At 39.4% G+C, this 23,470-nt stretch overlaps 1 protein-coding gene across 4 annotated transcripts in view; it reads left to right on the top strand.

The window, feature by feature from the left end:
• Positions 1 to 23,470, top strand: part of ANO4 (anoctamin 4) — a 421,314-nt gene that overhangs the window by 361,719 nt on the left and 36,125 nt on the right. For all 4 annotated transcript variants that reach the window (XM_040491102.1, XM_040491101.1, XM_040491100.1 and 1 more), the window contains 7 exons: positions 2,133 to 2,273; positions 5,057 to 5,221; positions 12,146 to 12,182; positions 14,651 to 14,762; positions 15,738 to 15,795; positions 15,934 to 16,031; positions 18,309 to 18,451. In XM_040491102.1, coding sequence (XP_040347036.1) covers positions 2,133 to 2,273; positions 5,057 to 5,221; positions 12,146 to 12,182; positions 14,651 to 14,762; positions 15,738 to 15,795; positions 15,934 to 16,031; positions 18,309 to 18,451 — 754 coding nt within the window. The remainder of the gene's footprint in view (positions 1 to 2,132; positions 2,274 to 5,056; positions 5,222 to 12,145; positions 12,183 to 14,650; positions 14,763 to 15,737; positions 15,796 to 15,933; positions 16,032 to 18,308; positions 18,452 to 23,470) is intronic.

Genomic DNA, 23,470 nt, shown 5'->3' with positions numbered 1-23,470 from the left:
GAAATTTAGGTGCTCACATTTCTGGAAGCTAAAAGTCTGAGATCAAAGCATTGGCAGAGTTGATTTCTTCTGAGGGCTGTGGGGGAAGGATCTGTTGCAAGCTCCTCTCCTTGGCTTGTAGATGGCCATGTACTCCCTATGTCTTCACATAGTCCTCTCTCTGTGCATGTCTGTGTCTAAAAATTTTTTTTATAAAGAACCAGTCCTATTGGATTAGGGGGCCACTCTTCACTTGACCTTAATTACCTCCGTAAGAACTCTGTCCAAATACAGTCACAATCGGAGGTATTGCAAGTTATGGCTTCAACAAATGAATTTGCAGGGGTTGGGAGTGGAGACACAATTTAGCCCATAAAACCCAGAGACACAGGTCTGGCTCAGTGATTGGCCTCAGCCTCTGGATAATTAACTCAGTGACTCTTAGATGACACAGCCTTATAAACTCAGAGTTTCCCAAAGAAGCAGAAGATTCTAGGTCTGTTCTGTTTATATCCTCAAGTGTAACTGCCTAAAATAAGTAAAAGAAGGCAGAACGTATTTATCATTGTATCCCCCCCTGTCGTTCCCCATTACCTGCCCCTGAGTGAAGGCCAGCCTTGGGCTTATTCTGCAGCAGGAGCAAGGCTGCACTTCCTCCTACACAGGAAGGCTACTGCCAAACTCTGCCCAGTATCCATAACCACTCTTCTGTCAGCTCCTTCTTCACTTTCTGTCTCTCCCTCCATCGGAGTCTTGAGCATTTCTTTCTGGATTAACTCAATCTCTATTTTATCAGACTTGCCACTCATTTTCCCTCCTCTTGCAAGACATTCAAATAGAACAGGTACTTAATTAACTGGAACCACTTCAGGATACCCTCTTGCTGATTTCCTGTTTCTAATCCCATAATTGCTTTTTAGTCAGAAGCTTTTCACATTAGATGGGTCTCAACTAAATAAAACAAAGCCTCAGCTTGATTTCGAATTAGAGTTGCCTTGATTTTAGCTGGATTTGAAAGATGTTTACCTGCTATTCAATACCAATTAATACATTTAAAATCTACTGATTAAAGGTGAATGACTCTTATAGGAGCTTATTAAAAGATAGATTCACCATGTTTTGGGCTGCCTCAATTGAAAAAAAATTTTTAGGGGGCGCCTGGGTGGCGCAGTCGGTTAAGCGTCTGACTTCGGCCAGGTCACGATCTCGCGGTCCGTGAGTTCGAGCCCCGCGTCGGGCTCTGGGCTGATGGCTCAGAGCCTGGAGCCTGTTTCCGATTCTGAGTCTCCCTCTCTCTCTGACCCTCTCCCGTTCATGCTCTGTCTCTCTCTGTCCCAAAAATAAATAAACGTTGAAAAAAAAAACTTTAAAAAAAAAGAAAAAAATTTTTAGGTAATCTCTATACCCAATGTGGGGCTCAAACTTACAACACTGAGTTCAAGAGTTGCATGATCCACCAGCTGAGACAGCCAGGAGTCCCCCCCAAAAAATGTTTTTGTAATTGTAGGAGGAAACTAAAAATTATATTGCCATTATAACTCACAACATGGATTGTGGACACTTTGGTGTTAAGAAATTTTCTTTGTCCTGTGTCTGTCTCATACCCTGGTAATAAAAGTAAAAGCTTAATAGTTATTTCATACTACTAGGGACAAAGAGAAGTGGTCCCTTTTCTCATTCTGTTTGTTTCTTCTGGCACAGCTTAATATGATAACAGAGGCACTTAACTATTAGTCTAAATTATACTGCCTTGGGGAACCTGGGTAGCTCAGTCAGTTAAGCTTCCAGCTCTTAATCTTGGCTCAGGTCCTGATCTCATGGTTCATGAGATTGAGCCCCCATGGAGCCTGCTTGGGATTCTCCCTCTTCCTCTCTCTCTGCCCCTCCCCTACTCACATGCACACTGTCTCTCTCAAACTTGAAAAAAATAAAATAAATTACACTGCCTTGATGATAATAAGTCTAGATCACCATCCTTTAGATTTTCTTCAGGTGGCCAATTTCCAAACATTTAAACCTGGGTCTCTGAGCTCACCTCACTGATTGACTGATTAGTGTGGTAGCTGTTGATTCAGTTTTACAGTAGAATAAAAAAGTTTTTTATTGTGTGCATATCTCTCCATTGCATAAAAATATGTCTGTTTGTTCTTTAGGAAGAAATACGGCCCCAGTTTGAAGCCAAGTACTCCAAGAAAGAGCGGATGAATCCCATTTCGGGAAAGCCAGAACCCTATCAGGCATTTGCAGATAAATGCAGCCGACTTATCGTTTCTGCATCTGGGATATTTTTTATGGTTCGAAATTTTTCTACAAAACTCTTTGTTTCATAAAGTACAAACCTATAGCGTGGTAACAACAATAATCATAGCAGGCCTTTGCATAATTCCACAAAACATTTTTACACATTCTTGCTGTGTAATACAGTGACTCCATGAGGTAGTCGGAGATGGTACTGCTGTCCCCAAGTCACAGATGGAGCAACTGAGACTCCAGAAGGTGAAGGGCTTGTTCGGAGTCAGGTGGTAAATAACCCAGAGCTCCAGTTCTTTCTGCTCCCCTCCCTATTCCATGCTGAAAGGAAGTAAATTTGAAATAGGACCTGAAGCAGTGTTGGTCAGGCTTTTTGCTTGTGTCATTCCTGCGTAAGAAATACATTATCTGTCATGACCCAGTATATTCTGTGCCAGTAGATGTATAGAACTAGAGTAACTGAAACAATGCTCACCTTTGCAATATGCAGTGAACACTGATTTTTCGTTTGTTTTACTATGGTCTTTTTTTTAAATACCAGCTATAACCCCCTAAAATTGATTTCCAGATTCACTAATGGTTCTGTCAATTTGAAAAACACTACCTTGAACCTGCATTGTTGACTTTTCCTGAAAAGAAGTCATTCAGTAATCAGCTTCGACCCTGTTAATTACTGAACAAAACTTACTCATATTTTCCGAAATGTCATTTTAGAACAGTAAGGGGTTATTAGGATTCTCCTCTCCTCTTTTCAAATAGTAAGTGTGTAAATAAGTATCATAGATCATTATATCAGGAAGAACAAGATGACAGCAAATCTAGACACTTGACCCCCTTTTAGCCGGAAATAAACTGGGAAGATAAAAGGGTAGGCAGCATGCCCAGGAATCTCTTGGCTCAGACCAAGATTCAGATCCATATCTTTCTACAGACACTACTCTGTAAGCAGTTGTGCCTGCCTTGCCTTCCATAAGCAAAGTCATATTTACCGTCTTGTTTTTTAAGTTTCTTATAAGATCTATAGATGTAGAGTAAGGACTCAGACCTGACTTCTGACTGACTGAGTCCAACAAGCTCTCCATTCCACCACATTGCCACCCTTGTCTGAAAGTCAATGTAGATTTCACCTATGTTCCTCGAGGATTAAGATGTGGGCAGTTGTTGTTGTATTTTGGCCAGTTGCAGCTAGGGTTCATGCCCAAGCTTTTAGAGCATGCCACCTATAGGAAGCCAAAATAAGTTTTAGTAAAACAGAGGAATGCTTTTATAAAGAAAGCAGTCTGTAACTCAGCAACGCCCATCCTGAGGCCCAGCTTAAAGTTTTAATAAATAAGTAGGTTAAGGTCTTTAATATATTGAATCACCTAATGAAAGACAAAAAACCTTTTGGAATCTCAGATTCCCAGTAGATAGAAGACATGTCATATTCTTCTCAAATACAATGAAATCTTCAGAGAAAGATTCCTCATTTCAGTGTTTATAAATGATTAATAAAAGATTATGTACCTATCACATAGTTGGTGTATTCAGCAACAAATAGCTGAACACTTACTGTGCACCTGTAATTAAGTTAAGGTGCCATGGAAACCGTGGTATGCAAAACAGATGCCATACCTGCCCTAATGGAACTTACAGTGGTTCCCCCCCCCCACCCCTTTATCTGCAGTTTTGCTTTCTAGGGTTTTAGTTACCTACAGTCAACCCCAGGCCAGAAGCAGATAATCCTTTTTCCTGACATATCTTCAGAAGGTCAATAGTAGCCTAACAGTATAATGCCTACATCATTCACCTCACTTCATCTCATCACACAGGCATTTTATCATCTCACATCATCACAAGAAGAGTACAATACAATAAGATATTTTGAGGGAGAGAAACATTTATATAGCCTTTATTACAGTATATTATTATTTTGTCATTAGTTACTGTTGTTAATCTCTTACTGTGCCTAATTTGTGAATTAAACTTTCTCATAGGTATGTGTGTATAGGAAAAAACACAATATATACAGGATTCCATACCATCTGAAGTATCAAGCATTCACTGGGGGTCTTGGAAATATCCCCCACAGACAAGGGGGTGTGGATGGTGTACTGTCTAAGTGGTGGAAACCGGAAATAATCAAACTGACAAACTATTAGAAATTATAAATAGGCTACTAAAAGAAGAGTATAGGTACCATGTAACAATTACAAAAAAGTCTGGAGGGCATGAAAAGCTTTAGTTATGAAGTGGTTCTTGAGCTGAGGTGTGAATAATGAGTAGGTGTTAACTAGGTTGCTTGTGTGTGTGCACATATGTGTGTTTGGCAGGGGAAGGGGGTGGGTCAGCATTTTAGGCAAAGCAAATGGTCTTGAAGAATAAGGGTGCTTAGCCCATTTGAAACAATGAAAGAGGTTCTGGAGTCCCTAGACAGAAAGGAACATGGCCTTCAACAAGGTGGAGAAAGTCTTGCAGGCCACCATACAGACTTTGCTTTTATTCTAAGAGTGAAAGAAACCAATAGATTTACATAGAAGAGTGACATCGTAAGATTTCCATAGTAAATATGCTCAATCTGATATTCTGCTAATGTTACTCCATAGCTTACACAGTTAATCAGCTTTCAAGCACTATGATTTTTCTATTTGAATAACAAAGAAAATACAGGCAAGAGAAAGTAATAATCACAATAAAAAGCAAGCATTTTGTTGTGGTTGCTTGAGTCAGTATCACCATTGTTTTATATCCTTTTCTCATTTTCCAGGGGTGGGATTTTACAGTGGTGGGAACCCTTTTCCTGAGACATTCTACTGAGGTGCTCACGGGGTCTCTGTCTTCTTGCCAGATCTGCGTGGTGATCGCGGCCGTGTTCGGGATCGTCATTTACCGGGTGGTGACGGTCAGCACTTTTGCTGCCTTTAAGTGGGCGTTAATCAGGAATAACTCTCAGGTTGCAACAACAGGGACTGCCGTGTGCATCAACTTCTGCATCATTATGCTGCTGAATGTGGTAAGTGAGCTGCACGGTAACTAGCCCAATGGTTAAAATATGTGGCCCGCAGTTTTCTGCTGCTGCTAAAAGGGACCCAGCTTCAGAGGGGCTAGCCTGTCACGTGGTGCTGATGGCTGGGCAGCAAACTGCCTGGCATGCGGAGGATTGAGAAGGATTGAGTCAAATCTAGGCTCCAGGATTTTTTAGTGTAAGATTAGGCAAGGCACTTGCTCTCTCTGAATCTTAGTTCCCTTCTTTACCCAATAAGATAACACTGTGTATATACGCCTTGGGGAAACTTAAAGAAAGAAGATACTTTAAAGGCCCAGCTTAGAATCTGTAACATAGCTCAGAAGTGTTGGTTCCCATTTCCTTTTGATTCTGAATGATAGAAAAGTGGTCAGTTTCCAAAGCATTCCTTGGAATAGCCCTGCAAGGGGATGGCACATGTAACTTGTGTTAATTTCATGCTTTTTTCAGTTCTGTATTTCATCCCAGATGTCTCCCTTAAACCCCAAATTTATACATCCAACTGTCTGCTCCACTATCCTCCCCAAACCCCCTCTCCTTCCTCCAGAATCAGCCCCTCCACAATCTCCCCCATGTAGCTGCTCAGGCTGAAGACCTTCAGCATTACCCTTGATTCCTCTGTTTCTCTCACTGCTTCCTGAATTTGATCGCTTTTCACACACTTCCAAGTCCCACCTTGGTCCAAGACCCCAATATCTCCCTCTTGGGCTATTGCAGTGCCTTCCTAACTGGTCTTCCTGGCTGCTAGGTCTGCTCCTTCAGTTAGACTCATCACAGCAGCTGGAGTGAGCTTCTTACCTGTAAGCCAGCTCCTGTCACTGCTCTGTTCACCATGTCCAATGGCTTTCCTCTTGCTCAGAATAAAAGTTCACATCTTCATGTGGCCTCCAGGACTCTTCTTCTGGCCCCAGTGACATCTCTGACCTTGTCTTCTCCCTACTCACCCTACTTCTCCTGTTCCATTTGTTCCCTGGATGTGCCAGGCATGCTCTCACCCTAGGCTTTTTATTCGCTCTTTTCTCTGCCTGGAATATTCTTCCCCATGGGGTCTGCATGACTTACTCCCTCACCTGCTTCAGGTATTTGTTCCAATGTCACTCTTCTAATATAAGGCTTCCATGGTCACTCAGTTTTAGAATTATAACCACTCCTGCTTCTGACAATTTCCTATCTCCTTACCTGCTCTGTTTTTCTCTGTGGTGCTTATCACCACATAGTATGCTTTTTAAAACTTATTTTATTATCTGTCTTCTCTATTAGAATGTAGGCCTATGGGGGCAGACACTTTTGTCTATGTTTTTTTTTTTTTTTTACTGTTTTTATTTTCCAGTGCCTGGATCAGGGCCTGGCACATAGTAGGCTCTCAGTAAATTGTTGTTGTTATCTGCAGAATGAATAATATTATTTGCTGACATTGTTAGATTTGAAGTCAACCTATACATAAAAATCCTGACATTAGAGATTTGTGGCAGGGGGTGAATAAGATAATGTATTTGGAGTGCCAAGCACAGTGTTAGGCATGGAGTAGCTGTTCAATTAATTATGGTGCCCGCACCCTTAATTATATTGCATCTTAAATCTGGGCCATAATGCTGTAATGCTCTCATCATTAAAAAAGGGTTTTCCAGAATAGACACTTCTCTAAAGAAGACATCCGGATGGCCAACAGGCACATGAAAAGATGTTCAGCGTCGCTCCTTATCAGGGAAATACAAATCAAAACCACACTCAGATATCACCTCACGCCAGTCAGAGTGGCCAAAATGAACAAATCAGGAGACTATAGATGCTGGAGAGGATGTGGAGAAACGGGAACCCTCTTGCACTGTTGGTGGGAATGCAAATTGGTGCAGCCGCTCTGGAAAGCAGTGTGGAGGTTCCTCAGAAAATTAAAAATAGACCTACCCTATGACCCAGCAATAGCACTGCTAGGAATTTATCCAAGGGACACAGGAGTACTGATGCATAGGGGCACTTGTACCCCAATGTTCATAGCAGCACTCTCAACAATAGCCAAATTATGGAAAGAGCCTAAATGTCCATCAACTGATGAATGGATAAAGAAATTGTGGTTTATATACACTATGGAATACTACGTGGCAATGAGAAAAAATGAAATATGGCCTTTTGTAGCAACGTGGATGGAGCTGGAGAGTGTGATGCTAAGTGAAATAAGCCATACAGAGAAAGACAGATACCATATGGTTTCACTCTTATGTGGATCCTGAGAAACTTAACAGGAACCCATGGGGGAGGGGAAGGAAAAAAAAAAAAAGAGGTTAGAGTGGGAGAGAGCCAAAGCATAAGAGACTGTTGAGAACTGAGAGCAAACTGAGGGTTGATGGGGGGTGGGAGGGAGGAGAGGGTGGGTGATGGGTATTGAGGAGGGCACCTTTTGGGATGAGCACTGGGTGTTGTATGGAAACCAATTTGACAATAAATTTCATATATAAATAAAAAAAAAAAAGCGTTTTCCAAAGGCCAAGCAATTTAATACTGTTGCCAATATTGTTTAATCTGTTTGGATTATCGTTTCTAGTTCTTTAAACAATTCTAAATTCTATAACCAATATACTCAGAGTGATCCCTAAGAGAATTCAACCCACCCAATATTGAAAAACTTCATTTATGATTCTTAAGTGAATTAGTAATCACTGAGCTAATAAAATGTAGGTGATTTAGTATTATTACTGCTACTAATATTACTATTATTATTGATTAATAACAGGAACTTGGAGATTGAGAGTAGATATGTGGTACCCCCTGGCACTCCCTCCTCTAGGACTTAGCTGGTCTCCAAGTTAATTGTGGAACATACACATTGTGAAGGGGAGTGATTCATAGTGAAATTAAACAAACAGCCAGGGCAGTGAAAGATTCTATGTCTAGGTAGTTTGCAATGACTTAAAGCTCTCTTTTCTCTAATGTCTTATTAAGATTTAATTTGTACATCTTAATACATTCCTGTATACATGTAATGAGTCTATAAATACATGGTTGCTCATACATTTTGAGCAGATACCAATGTTGTCAGTGTAACATTTTGTTTAACTAGAAATCAGTTACCCTGCAATCTCTACTTCATGAGACACACCAAGAAAAGAGGAAGTAAACAAACAATGAAGGAGGGAGCATAGGGGGTAGGAAAACTATATAGTTGTGGACATTGCAAAGCACCTACTATGTGCTGGGAGCTAGACTACTAGGCATTTATATGTTTTATCTAACAAGCACATCAGAGTCACTGAAATGGATGATGTAGAGTCCACACACTAAAGGTAATATGTATTTTTATAATGCCTTTAAGGTATATTTTCATTTATTTTAGGTACATGTGAACACCTTTGATGTTCTGATTTCTCACCAACATAAAACTAGAAAAACAGAAGGTTACTAAGGCAAGAATTCTGACAAGAGCAGGAAATGACAAGCCATAGCAAGGGGAAGGAAGGAAAATTTTAAAAATATATATGTAAAAACTCTCAAAGCAGCAGCATCCAAGACCCTTTTGTGTAGGAAGCAGTTGCCTTACTCTCCTCAGCCATCTCTGATGACGTCCCCATCTGAGCACACACATTTACAGTCCTATCTTATTCCCTGAAGCCTTGCACATTCCATTATGAAGGCAACCAAGTGTGTAATATAGTTTGGAAAGATTTTCATCAGAATATCAAAAAATAAATTAAAAAGTAAGTCCTTAAGAAGCAAATATCACTTAAAGGACAGATGACAGACTAATAACTATAACGTAGCTTTGACCAGTTCAGAATTCAACTATCTACTGGCTTCTGAAATTATTCAACTTAAGATAGTTTCATGCACATTTTCATATGCATTTTTATGGCTACATAAGTTATTTTCAACTACTTAAAATTTTGGCCATACTTGTCTTGCAAAAAAGAAATCATCATTTAGTCATGAATCATTACTACTTTACATTAATTGAATATAAAAATCTTGAGAGCTAGATTGGCTTTTACCTTATGTTCATTACAGCCTCTAATTTTTAAATAATATTGTTATAGATCACATACCCTGTTTCTGACTTTATGCTAGAGTTCTCCAACCCTAACTGAAGAAGCAGATGTATAAGGGATGTCTATTTTCTAGGTTTTATGATATGTATTTACTTCTTACTAACTGTTTAAGTGGCAGTTATTAGTTTTCATTTTATTTCTTCTTGAAAAATAAATACTTGAACGATAGAGTGAGTAGGATGGGTTTTCTTGCTCCTTGTCATACTGTTTCACTCTCATTCTGTTTCTATTGTGACCAAAGAACATCTTAATATGGTTACAAACAAAAGATGTCAATTAGAATATATCCCAGGAGGAGACTAAAAGTTATTGCCATCCTTTTTACTCAGGCATACCAATATGAATCAGTTGTTTCATTATACTCTAAACAGTGAAAACCACAATGTCTTGTTCCAAAAAGAAGTAAACCATAAAACATGGCTTGCATCAGAACATGCCCACCTACATTGATCAGGTGGACAAGATCAAATTAGAAGCACTCATAGTTTCTTTTGGAAATATACTTAAGGTCAGAAAGCTTTCTGTCAGTTACAGATTTTAACTTTCCCAATTTGTGGCATCCAGTTTGAGAAGAGATTTTCTACTGCTTTTATCAGAACAAATCATCCATTATTTCTATCTCAACTGCCTAATGAGAAACCAGACCTTTTCCAGAAACCACTCATCTGAAGGTCTCTTGCTAGTCACCACACCCTCTGCTTATGTGCCCTTTCCAGCTGCATCCTGTTCAAAACCTCTGTGTCCATCCCCTTGCATCTGTGAACATTTTATAAATGTTTTATAAATGTTCATAGATGCCATGGATCCCTACTGTGTCCCCATACACTTTGCCTTATTTTTCACAAGGTTAATATTAATCATATTTTGACTCCTGCATTGTTCTTTCTCTAAGTTCCTTTTTTTTTTTTCAGTGTCCAAACCAAAATAATGTTGGCATGTCACCAGCTATCAAGACCTTTGAGACAGGAGTGCAAAGTGCAGCACTTGAACAAACATTAAAGATACAAATGATAAACTGGATAATCAGAAATTGTATTTTGAGGGGTACCTGGGTGGCTCAGTCAATCATCCAACTCTTCATTTTGGCTAAGGTCATGATCTTGCAGTTTATGAGATCAAACCCTGCATCAGCCTCTGCGCTGACAGTGTGGAACCTGCTTGGGATATTCTCTCTCTCTCTGTCTCTGTCTCTGTCTCTCTCTCTCTGCCCCTCCCCTGCTCGCTCTTGCCCTCTCCTCCTCTCTCTTTCAAAATCAACAAATAAACTTTTTTTTTCAAGTTGTATTTTGAGAAAGGTTGTCTCACCAGTCAAATCTAATTTTCCTTGAAAATTACATAATTAACTTTAATAATAAAATGTGTTAACAGTAAAATATATTTTATTAAAAAACACCTGTCCTAATCTGTGGTTAACCAGTATTTTTAAGATAAAATTAAAATGTATGACTACACCACAGGATTTCTTATGAAAAACTGCACCAATCTCTTTTAACACTGGATTCCAAGAGTCTGAAGTTTCTATACACAAAATTTGATACTATGGCCATATTAATTATCTTACTATAGCAAAGCATAGTCATTGCTGAAAGTTTAGAATCATACAGCCAGTATTTTATCTATTTCTGTAGTTAGCCAAAATCCCGAATAAGGGAATTGAGAAGCTTGAAGGACCTTAAGATCAATGAGTCCTATACCCATTCTCAACCACATAAAATGAAAACAATGGTTTGAAGAAGAGATAAGGTAACATGCCCAAGCCCTACAGCTTGCTAGCTGGTAAAGTTATAATTCCAGCCAGGGGAATTTTAACCAGTGCATTTTCACCATTTCAGTCTAAATAGGATCTTAATTTTCATGTTGTTCAAATATATTTCACTAGTTTTCTGAAATTTCCATTTTATCATCTTTTACTTTAGAGAAGGCACTTTTTCTTTTTCTCAATTTATACCCTCTCTGGGGATGCAAACCTGGGTTTGCCCTGAACTGTACCCTGCACTTTTATAAATCATGTACACACACACACACACACACACACACACACACACACACCACACACACACCGCACACACCACACACCACACACACACACACACACACACACACACACACACACACTGTCCCTTCCCTCTTAGGACCCTCTATTTACCAAACAGCTGGGTAAGTGAAGGATGCACCCAATCCACTAATGGAAAAGCAGAGTATAAGCTTAGGAGTTCCCAGTAAGGTTTCATCACTTTAGTATTTATTAATGCTCTAATCTAGAAAATACAGCAGTCCATAAACAGTGAGATTACAGAATTTTTTATATTTTTTAAGTTTATCTATTTATTTTGAGAGAGAGAGAGAGAGAGCACACGCAGAGGAAGGGCAGAGAGACAGGGAGAGAGAGAGAATCCCAAGCAGACTCCATGCTATCAGCACAGAAACCGATGGGGGACTCAAACTTACAAGCCTTGAGATCATGACCTGAGCCAACACCAAGAGTCAGATGCTTAACCAACTGAGCCACCCAGGTGCCCTGAGATTATAGAATCTTACCATCAGAATCAGTCTTAGAGATCCTAAGGTCCAAGAATGTTGTGATTTGCCCGCCATCACATAGCAAGCTGGTCATCAGTGGCAGCTAGTCTTGTTGCCACAGAATTATTCACTCCAACATAAGAAGTGAAATTTTAAAAATAGTAAAATGGGACCTTGTGCATTTCTTTCTTGCCCAGAAAGGACACAATGTTTGTTTACAATGTTTTCATTGTTCAAGTAATGGGCGGTTAATGAAATTATTTTCACTCATGACTTGATTACCTATTTCCTTTATAATTACATATTTTGTAGCATCTAGGGTCTTTTTGTTAAATGTATGAAATTTGTTTTACAGCTCTATGAAAAAGTTGCACTTCTTCTGACGAATTTAGGTAAGTGAGACCCTTCTTATTTCATGGTACAGTACTGTGGTCTGTAAAGCATCCTTTCAAAGATTCATTTATGAAATACTGCTGAAAAGAAATATTCTTTTTATTTCAAATTGCATACAATAAGTTCTTTGCTTTCAATGGAACATTTTAAGTATGTCTAGCAATTGAGGGATCTTTTCTGTCTAAAGCTTTAAAGCTTGTCATAAATATTATCTATCACGAGGTAATGTAATTTTAGACAGGTTTTCTCTTAATGCACAAAAAACATAGCGTCACAAAAGTACATGTGAATAAAGTGCCCAGAATCATTTAGAAAATTGTTCACTTGCTATTGCGTACAATTTTCATTTAAATAAAAATGTATCAAGTTTTTCATGGTATATATAAAACCGCAGCAAGGTTAGCTGTTTTGGAGACTGGGAGCCTTCTACCAGGAATGTAGGTGACCACCCCCACTACTGATGTTTGTAGAAATAACACTCACCTGGACAAGTCACCTTTAAGAACATGTCTCTGACTCCATAAAGCATTAGAACAATCTGGAAGCCTACTATATACTGTGCATTTTCCATGTTTTCAAGATATAAAAATTGTCCCAATTTTGTTAATGAAACATCAGTCATTTTACTGTATACAATTTCAGAAAATTACATGCTCCCACAAGTAACCTATTTTAGCACATTCCCATATATAGCTTGTCCAGAGGGGGGAAAAATCACCAAAGCGCTTTCATTTATAATAATCATAATACAAGATGCCATGTATCGAGCTTTTCTATGTACCAGGTACAGGGGTAGGCACGTGGCATATCTCCTTTAATGTCATTGAAACCTCCATCCTTACTTGTCCTTCCCCAAAAAGATAGAAAGAGGTTCATATCCACAGAAGAGGTAACTGCATTGGCAGATTGTGTCCAATGGCACCTTGATCCAGGCTGGCAAAGATGCCGAGGTGATACAGTCCTGGTCCATCTGTGGTTGAGATACCTGGGAACCCACCCAGCTGGCAAACAACGTGGGACACCTTCCTAGGTTACCAGTAGTTCAGTAGCAGAAGTGAAACAAAGCCAAAACTCTTTTATTATCTTTTAAAAAAATATTTTTAATGTTTATTTATTTTTGAGAGAGAGACAGCATGAATGAGGGAGGGGCAGAGAGAGAGGGAGACACAGAATCCAAAGCAGGCTCCAAGCTCTGAGATGTCAGCACTGAGCCTGATGCAGGGCTTGAACTCATGAGCTGTGAGATCACTACCTGAGCCAAAGTCAGTCGCTTAACCAACTGAGCCACCCAGGCACCCTTATCTTTTTAATGTGATTTATTGTCAAATTGACTAACATACAGTGTGTAAAGTGTGCTCTTGGTTTTTGGGGTAGATTCCCATGGTTCATCACTTATATACAACACCCAGCACTCATCCCAACAAGCGCCCTCCTCAATGCCCATCACTCACTTTCCCCTCTCCCCCACCCCCACATCAATCCTGTATTTTCTTCCCTCATCAGCAGTACACCCTTGTTAAATTATATTCTCCCCTCCCTTCTCAGATATGCTCCAGCAAGCATTTTGAATTATAATTAGTGGAAAAGGAACTGATGGGGTGAAATGGTAAAGAGCAATAGAAGCTCAGGGAATGTGGAAACAGAAAAAGTACTATTGTATTAAATACATTTTCCTTGACATTGTTTGGGATGAGGTTGAAGCTCCGAGGGAAGGATAGGTGCATTTGACATCAGATGTCAAGTTGGAAGTTTGATTTATACTTTGATTCATATCAGTGTCCAAAGAGCATTTGCTTTATGGAAGTCAAAATATAAATAGATGAGAACTGGCACATGACTGAGGTCAGGATATTATAAGATGCAGATGGTGATATACAGTAAAAGCTCTAAAAACGAGGTCGTCTCCTTTTTATTTGTCCACGGGAATGAAAAATGATGGATGAGGGTGACAGGCAAAGAAGTCAGATACTCAGCATTCTGGAAGGGGAGGGTCTGACTCCCTCTTGCCCAACAGCACCTGACATTTCACCAGAATAGATATTGAGAACAAGGAATTATTAGGAGCTGGAAGAGAAACTGACCCCACACAGACCCTACCTCACAGGGGGAAACTAAAAGCAACGGAAAGACTCCTGCAGGGTGCCAGGCCTGGGAATGAGGCCCCTTAAGCCTGGCTGCCTCTACTCCAGGCTCTCCGGGGATCCTGTCACAGCAGAACAAACTGAATATTCCATCCCTTCAGACATGTCAGTAGCTGCTTTCCACCACAACCTGGATGGGACTGGTCTGCAAGCTTAAGGCTCAATCCCCTGGGTGGTCCATTCCATCACATACCATCTACAGGCACTGTGGTCTCCTGCAGCTTCCTTAGAACACCTTTGCTCCTGTGTGTATAGAGAGCAGGGCAGAGGGAGTTGAGAAGGGGTCAAATGCAGCCTCTCAAATTCTACTCCCCTTTTGTCCACAGAACAGCCTCGCACAGAGTCTGAGTGGGAGAACAGCTTCACCCTGAAAATGTTTCTTTTTCAGTTTGTCAATCTGAACAGCTCCACATTTTACATCGCATTCTTCCTTGGAAGGTAAGAACCTGATCTCTCCACGCTTTTGGAGGCCAGGACAGAGTGCTCAGAGGCCGCTACCAGGGTAACAGAGAAGCACCTCCTTTAAAGTGATTTTTACAAAGGCTAAAAAGAGAAGATCAGCCTCCTCCTTTCCCTTCCTATTCTCCTTGTGGGGAATGGTCGCTCCACTCAAGTGTTACCTGTGCACCTTTTCTCAGTGTAAGGTACACAGAGGAGAAGCATTTGCACAAGTGAAGGATGAATTTAAAACTCGTGGGCTCCATCCACACCTGAATCAGGACCCTGGGTCTCACACCAATGCAAGCAGGTGGTATAATGGGGACAGTGATCTGCAGTGTATCCTGGATGCCGGCCTTCACAGAAAAGGGAAAGGCATCCAGACAGGAAAGGGGCTGACGTAGGACTCCAGAGGAGAGTAGGCAACTTCCGAATCCAGCAGTTATGAGGATTTGGAAAGGCTCCTGTGTGGAGAAGTCCTGTCCTATGGATTCCATTGCTCCAGGAAGTGTCTCCCAGGAGATGAGAACCAGAGGAGGGTGGAGCGTTGGGTTTTGCTGGGATGGATGCAGCAGCCTCTCCTCGGTTTCGAGCTACTTCAGCATGCAATTCTAGTCAAATAGTGAAGCCGGTTAGTTTTTTAAATTAAACGTTCATTCAAAAAGATCAAAATGTGTTTCAATCCAACATGCTGTTACACAGGCCAGAGCACTTGATACTTAGCAGAAAATGTTCAACGTCACAGCAAGCAACAAGAGCTGGCCTCTGTGGTTAGCAGCCAGGCAGTCCAGAAAGGGATATATCCCCCGGAGAATTCCAGAAGCTGCAGTTTTGACAGCTCTGGAGAGTTTCCTAATTCTCTCAGGCCTGATTGTACCCGTAATTTTCACTGGAGGATAGGCTACCCTGAACATAATAGTCACCGAAAGCTTAGACCTACAGGATGCTAATGGTCTGTTTTTCTGTGTGTTAAAGATTTACAGGACACCCAGGTGCCTACTTGAGGCTGATAAACAGATGGAGACTAGAAGAGGTCTGTATTCTTCCCTATCTCCTTGTTTGCTACAGACTTCTATTAAACAGCCTAGGGCCACTTTGTGCAGATTAGAAACCAGACACTTTTTCTTCCTCTCCATTGATTCTGGAATTTCTGTGTTTGCTTACCTCGCAGTGCCACCCTAGTGGATGCCTTATTGATCTCTGTATGCAAATGGGTATTATAATGGTGCTAAAGCAGACCTGGAATAATTTCATGGAACTTGGCTACCCGTAAGTACCTTAGACATGTGTAGTAGAGATGCAGCATTGCTCATTATTGGCTTTTCTAGGTGTGGCAAGTAAGATAAGCAATGCAGACTCAGCAGTTACACCAGGGCGTGTACCTGGAGCTAAGCGTTCATGCTCAGTTATTCAAAGATGGTCATGAAAGTAATAAACATTAGCTCTTTAGGAAGATTTAGCATAAGAAGTATGAATGATAGTGAATATCCTTTTAAAAAGTCTCTGTGGGGCCCTAAATATTGAACACTTGCTTGGAAGTTTCTTTAAATGATGCCTCTGACCCTCATACCATAGCACTGCAAGGCTCTCACTAGTTAGGACACATTAACTAGAGCTCTGCTCTCCCACGCCCATGATAAATCAGGAATTAATTTTTTTTTTAACTATCTTAAATTCAAACTCTACAGAAAAGGAACTTATGGGAAAAAAAGTTTAGAGATGCAGAAAAGAAACTGGAGTATTTCTAAGTCAACATATCCTAACCAGCAAAAATATGTTCACCTGGTGATAAGAGTTTATGTTGATGACAATAGGCAAAAAACATGCATCACTTTTATAAGGATAACTGAATTCTGCTGTGTTTGCTCAGCTCTGGTCAGTTAAGTTTTAAAGGAACATAAATCAGCAACTTCTCTTTCTGCTTTTTTTTTTTTTTATGTTTATTTGTGAGAGAGAAAGGCAGAGAGAGGGGACAGAGAATCTGAAGCAGGCTCAGAGCTATTGTCAGCACAGAGTCCGACATGGGGCTCAAACCCACAATCTGTGAGATCGTGACCTGATCCAAAATCAAGAGTCGTACAGTTAACTGACTGAGCCACCCAGGAGCCCCTCTCTTTCTGCTTTAATTCCTTCCACACCTACTGGTTTTCATGGCAGCTTGGTGTCTCCATAGAGAACTCCAGGTTTCAGGGAGGACCATTCAACCAGAACAATTAGCTAGAACTTGGATCGCTTTGAAAAAGTCCCCTCTTGGCTCTTTGTCGGAGCCAATGCCAGTAGTTTTCGATTCTTAGAATTCTTTTTTAAAAACGTATTCCAAGTGCTTGATGTTTTCTATAAAGCTTTTTTAAATGCATAAAGTTTAAAAATTAACAGCATTGTATGCTTCTTTAAAGTATAAACCATAATTTATCAAATGTCAGAGACCTCAAGGGAACTATATATATATATATTTTTTTTTTAACGTTTATTTGTTTTTGAGAGAGAGAGACAGAGAACAAGCAGGGGAGGGGCAGAGAGAGAGGGAGACACAGAATCTGAAGCAGGCTCTAGGCTCTGAGCTGTCAGCACAGAGCCTGATGCAGGGCTCAAACCCACATACTGTGAAATCATGACCTGAGCTGAAGTCAGTTATTTAACCGACCAAGCCACCTAGGTGCCCCCAAGGGAACTATATTTTATCTTCTAGTATTATGGACATAGAGCAAAATTGTGAAATAGGTCATTTGTCTTCGATACCCCCTCTCATTTTTTTCCTTTATTTCACATTTTGTTTCTGGTTGGGTTTTTGTTTGTTTGTTTGTTGGGTTGGTTGGTTGGTTGGTTTTGTTTTTTGGGGGTTTTGGGGGCATTTCTACCCTTGGATAACCTTCAATTTTTCCTTGTCCCCTACGGCACACAGACCTGACCCCCCACGCATTTCCTTAACCCCATTCCGTATCATAAGATGCACTCCTGAACATTACTAAGGATTAATGTGCTAACCTCACCAGTATAGGATGCATTTTACTGGGAATCAGAGCCCCTGTCTCAAGATCAAGCTAAAAGCAGGCAAGTCCAATTGTGGAACTGCATGCAGACTTCAGTGTGCCAAAAAGAGGAAGCATTTAGTGGGTTTGCAGATCTTCCAGGACCTCCCTCAGAATATGCAGATCAGCACCCACATGGTTAAGACTGCTCATGGGTCCTGAGTTAAGTCAGCTAAGCCAAACCTTCCTCTACTCCAAGGTCAGGGTATTGCCTTCGTGCCAGAGGATCAGTTTATAGATGCTCTCCGTCCTCTATCCAACCCTCCAAGGCAACACTAAACATGAAACAATTTCATGAATATTTAAAATAAGTTCATCAGACATTCTGTTCACTTGCAAGTACAAATGCATGAAGTATAGCCTCCATTGTTATTTTCTTCCTAATCCAAGGTTTTATGTCCTTGGCAGCCGATCCTAAAAAGTTTTAAATGATGGTTCCATATTTGAATTCTGTCTTATTACTTATGTCTTACGAACAGCCATATATTTTTTTAAAGGAACTTATCTTGTCGTGCAGGTTAATTCAGAATTGGTGGACCAGAAGGAAAGTACGACAGGAACGTGGACCTGAAAGAAAAATAAGTTTCCCACAGTGGGAAAAGGACTACAACCTTCAGCCCATGAACGCCTATGGACTCTTCGATGAATACTTAGAAATGAGTATGGAAATATCCTATTTTATCCTATTAACTCTAAATTCAAATTCTAGATCTCAAGCTATAATTCAGCTAGACATGCACCCATTATCACTGAGGCCAGAAGCATGTGGGGATTCTTCAGTGCTTCAGAGGAAAGAGTTTCTTGCTTTAAGAAGTTCAGTCCGTAGAGATGGTGCCAAAAGCCTGGTCGCTTCAAACTCCTCATGATATTGGGTCCTGTCCCTTATAATCAATCACCAGAAAACAAGAATGGGTTGGAAAATTTGGTGGGCCAAAGAAAAAGGAGTTATCATTCATGGCATGATTGATTCTCTCATTTAGCAGACATGTATTGAGCCATGTTATGTCCAGACAGACCGTATGCTTGGCACTAGAACTACAAGAAGGAATAAGGCATAGTCCCAGCTCTCAAAGAACTTATGTGGAGGGAAAGTCAGAGATGTAAAAATAAGTGCAGTAAAGTATAATAGATGCTGCAGGATGCATCAGGGGGAGCAGCCATTTCTCTTTGAGATGATGGCAGGAAGCCAGGAATGCTTAAACTATGCAACTTACATTTAGGGAATTAGATTTCTCTATTATTCAAACCCTAGCTATTTATCTTAGCATGTTATTTAAGAGCATGGGCTATGGAAACAGATTGCCTGGGTTTAAATCCCAGCCCTATCACTTATTAACTATGAAATCTTGGATAATAACTTAATCTCTGTCTCAATTTGCTCACCTCTAAAGTGGGGATAATAATGAGTGTAACCACTTCATAAGGTCTTCATGTGGATTAAATGAGTTAATGAATGGAAAGGGCTTAGAACAATGACTGGCTCATAGTATATACTTGGTACATGTTATCTGTATCATTATTATTATTTTCCTGTTCTTATCTCCCAGGGGAGAAAAGCTAACAAAATCTCTTAGCAGATATATTGAGTGTGTATAGGTTTGTTTGTTTTTTTCAATTATGTTTATGCTCTGTAACATGGGGGTAAAAGTGAGGGTACGGATGGACAAGAAGCATTACTTCTGAAAGGAGTTCTTTCTGGGAAAAATCTGAAAATTAAAGGAATAGCAGAATTGATGCTTAACGTTTTTTAGATTGCTTATGTCTTAAGCATCTACTGTTGTTTTTGGAGTTTCAATTATAGAAGGGCAGAATGATATAACTCAGAGAAGAAATCAATGTGGGCATTAATAATAAAACTTAATAAAGGGAATTCATTAAGAGAACTAACCCCTTTGAGGTCTCTTAATGGACTCTTCTCCCATAAAGAAGGAAATGAACAATAATGTTGGTATATTGAGTGCTTGAAAAGAAGCTTTTATGTGGCTAGAATTAGTACAGTTCCAAGTACTGCGGTATCTGTAACAAGAAACAAATCTTGGAAGCATCACAAGCAGACCAGAGAATCCTAACTGCTTCCTTCTATTCTTGTCATTTTATTTTCTTAATGACTTCCCTGCTTTGTTTTATATATTTTTAAATGTGTTCATTAAAGTATAACAGATAATGCAAAACTATACAAGTAAGTGTACAGATCCATAAATTTTTACAAATTTTCCCATCTGTGTAAATAAGAGTTTGACAGACTACTAGCCCTCAGGCCAAATTGAGCCCACTGCCTATTTTTATAAATAAAGTTTTATTGGTACATAGCAATATCCATTTAGTTACATATTATCTATAGTTCATTTTACACAACAGTAGAATTGAGTAGTTGTGCCAGACACTGTATAGCCCAGCCCATCAAGTCTGAAATATTTACTGACTCCTTAAAGAAAATGTTTGCCATTCTTTGTGATATATCAAGAAGCAGAATATTATCATTATCAAAGAAGGCTCCTTTGTTTTCTTTCCACATCATAACACCCTCACTAACTACTTTTCTGTTTTTAATGCCATAGATTAATTGTAGCTTTTTTAAATTTCCATGTGAATGAAATTATAAAATACATACTGTTCTTTCATTCAACATCATGTTTATAAGATTCTTCTATGTTGCTACAGGTAGTAAAATTTTATTTTCGTTACCATATAGTATTCTTAGAATGTATACCTGAAGGAAAATTATGAAGCAGGTGGAATTTCTCTTTGATACTCACCTCCATCTTTAGGCATATGTGGGGTTTTTTTTTTGCGTTTCTACTCCCAGATAGTCCCCAATTTTCTCTTCTGTTCCCCTAAATCACATAGACCCCACCCCCAACTTTCAACCCTCTCCCATATCATAAAATTTACTTTATGAGTATGAAACTTCATGAGCACTGCTAAGGATAAACATACTAGATAAATGCTTTCTAATAGGAATCAAAGCCTCTGTCAAGCTTGAATCAAAAAAAAAAAAGTCAAATTTACTTGTGGAAATGCAGATGTCACTGTGCCAATAGATGAACTATTTTGTGAGTCTGCAGATCTTCTAGGCTCCTGGAAATAAATAGGAATATAGCAATATTTATGTATCCATTCTACTGGGGATAGATATGTGGGATATTTCCAGGTTTGAGCTTTTACAAATAATACTGCTGTGAACGTTTTGTACCTGTGCTTTGGTTAACATATGTACATATTTCTGAAGGGAATTTATGTAGGAGTGGAGTTACTGGGCCATAAGATAGGCACCTGTTGATCTTCAGCAAACACTGAGTTTTTAAAACTAAGTTGTACCAATTTACAACTTAGCAGTCTTAGAGTATTAGTTATTCCACACACTCACTAAAACTTGTTAGTCCTTGCAAATATTAGCCTCTCTGGTTGGTATGTCGTAGTATGTCATGGTTTTAATTTGAAATTTCGTGGTGACTAGTAACGCTGAGCACCTTTTCATATGTTTATGGCTATAAGGCTATGCTTTTTTTTGTGAATTCCCATTCAAATCCATAATCGTATTGTTTCTTTTTCTTAGTGATTTGTAGAAGTTATTAACCTATTTTGGATATGGGTCCTTTGTCAGGTATCTATGTTGCAAATCAAATAGCCTTTCCCAGTTGGTGACTTGGCTTCTTACTCTCTTGCTGATATATTAAAGTGAAAAAAACTTCAACTTTGTTCTTCTTCAAAATTGGTTCCCTGTAACTTTTAGAATCAGATTTATAATTTCTACACTTAGCTTACTTTTATATTGGAATTTTCTTTTCTCATTGATTTTTTAAAATGTTTTTAAATTTTAAGTTCAAGATAGTTAACATACAGTGTAGTCTTGGCTTTATGAGTAGAACCCAGTGATTATCTCTTATATATGACACCCACTGCTCATCCCAAAAAGTGCCCTCCATAATGTCCCCCACCCTCCCACCCTCCAGCAACCCTCAGTTTGTTCTCTGTATTTAATAGTCTTTTATGGTTTGCCTCCCTCTTTGTTTTTATCTTATTTTTCCTTTGGTATAAGAAAATGGTCCAGGTTCATTCTTCTGCATATTGCTGTCCAGTGCTGTCCAGTTTCCTTTTATATTCCCTATGTTCATCTGTCATTTCTCAAATTCCAAATATGAATGAAATCATATGATATCTGTTTTTCTCTGACTTAATTTGCTTAGCATAATACCTTCTCATTCCATCCACGTTGTTGCAAATGGCAAGATTTCATTCTTTTTCATTGCTAAGTAGTATTTCATTTTGTGTGTGTGTGTGTGTGTGTGTCCCCCCCCCCCACACACACACACCAGCTGATGGACATGTGGGCTCCTTCCATAATTTGGCTATTGTTGATAGTGCTGCTATAAACATTGGGATGCATATACCCTTTCAAATCAGCATTTTTGTATCCTTTGGATAAATTCATGCTAGTGCAATTGCTGGGTCATAAGGTAGTTCTATTTTTAATTTTTTGAGGAACCTCCATACTGTTTTCCAGAGTGGCTGTACCAGTTTGCATTCAATGCAGTCCCTATCAAAATAACACCAACAAGGGCCCCTGGTGGCAGTCAGTTGAGTGTCCAACTCAGTCTCAACTCAGGTCATGATTTTATGGTTTGTAAGTTTGAGCCCCACATTGAGCAGTGTGCTGATGATGCAAAGGCTGCTTGGGATTCTGTCTCTCCTTCTCTCTGCCCCTCTCTCTCAATAAATAAATAAACTTAAAAAAATTTTTTTAATGATACCAGCTTCTTCACAGAGCTAGAACAAACAAGCCTAAAATTTATATGGAACCACAAAAGACCCCAGATAGCTAAAGCAGTCCTGAACGAGAAAACCAAAGTGGAAGACATCACAATTCTGGACTTTAAGCATATTACAAAGCTGTAATAATCAAGATAGTATGGTACTGGCACAAAAACAGACACATAGATCATGGTATAGAATAAAGAACTCAAAAATGGGCCCACAAATATATGGCCAACTAATCTTCAAGAAAGCAGCAAAGAGTATCCAATAGAAAAAAGAAAGTCTCTTTAGCATAGTGCTGGGAGAACTGGACAGTAACATGCAGAAGAATGAACCTGGACCACTTTCTTACACCATACACAAAAATAAACTCAAAATGGATGAAACAACTAAATGCGAGACAGGAAACCATCAAAATCCTACAGATGATAAGCAGCAACCTCTTCCACCTCGGTTGCAACAACTTCTTACTTGACATATCTCCAGAGGCAAGAAAAGTAAAGGCAAAAATGAACTATTAGGACTTCATCAAGATAAAAAGCTTCTGCACAGCAAAGGAAGCAATCAGCAAAACTAAAAGGCAACCAACAGAAATAGAGAAGATATTTGCAAATGACATATCAGATAAAGGGTTAGTATCCAAAATCTATAAAGAACTTACCAAACTCAACACTCGAAAAACAAATAATCTAGTGAAGAAATGGGCAAAAGACATGAATAGACACTTTTCCAAAGCAGACATCCAGATGGCCAACAGACACATGAAAAGATCCTCAACATCACTCATCATCACGGAAATACAAATCAAAACCATAATGAGATACCACCTCACACCTGTCAGAATGGCTGAAATTAACTCAGGAAAAAACAGATGTTGGTGAGGATGCACAGAAAGGGGAACCCTCTTGCACTGTTGGTGGGAAG

This window comes from Herpailurus yagouaroundi, unplaced genomic scaffold, assembly GCF_014898765.1.
Source record: "Herpailurus yagouaroundi ecotype Mexico unplaced genomic scaffold, PumYag 182, whole genome shotgun sequence".
Classification (NCBI taxonomy): domain Eukaryota; kingdom Metazoa; phylum Chordata; class Mammalia; order Carnivora; family Felidae; genus Herpailurus; species Herpailurus yagouaroundi.
Note: the sequence above shows the minus strand (reverse complement) of the source record. Positions and strands in the feature narration are given on the sequence as shown.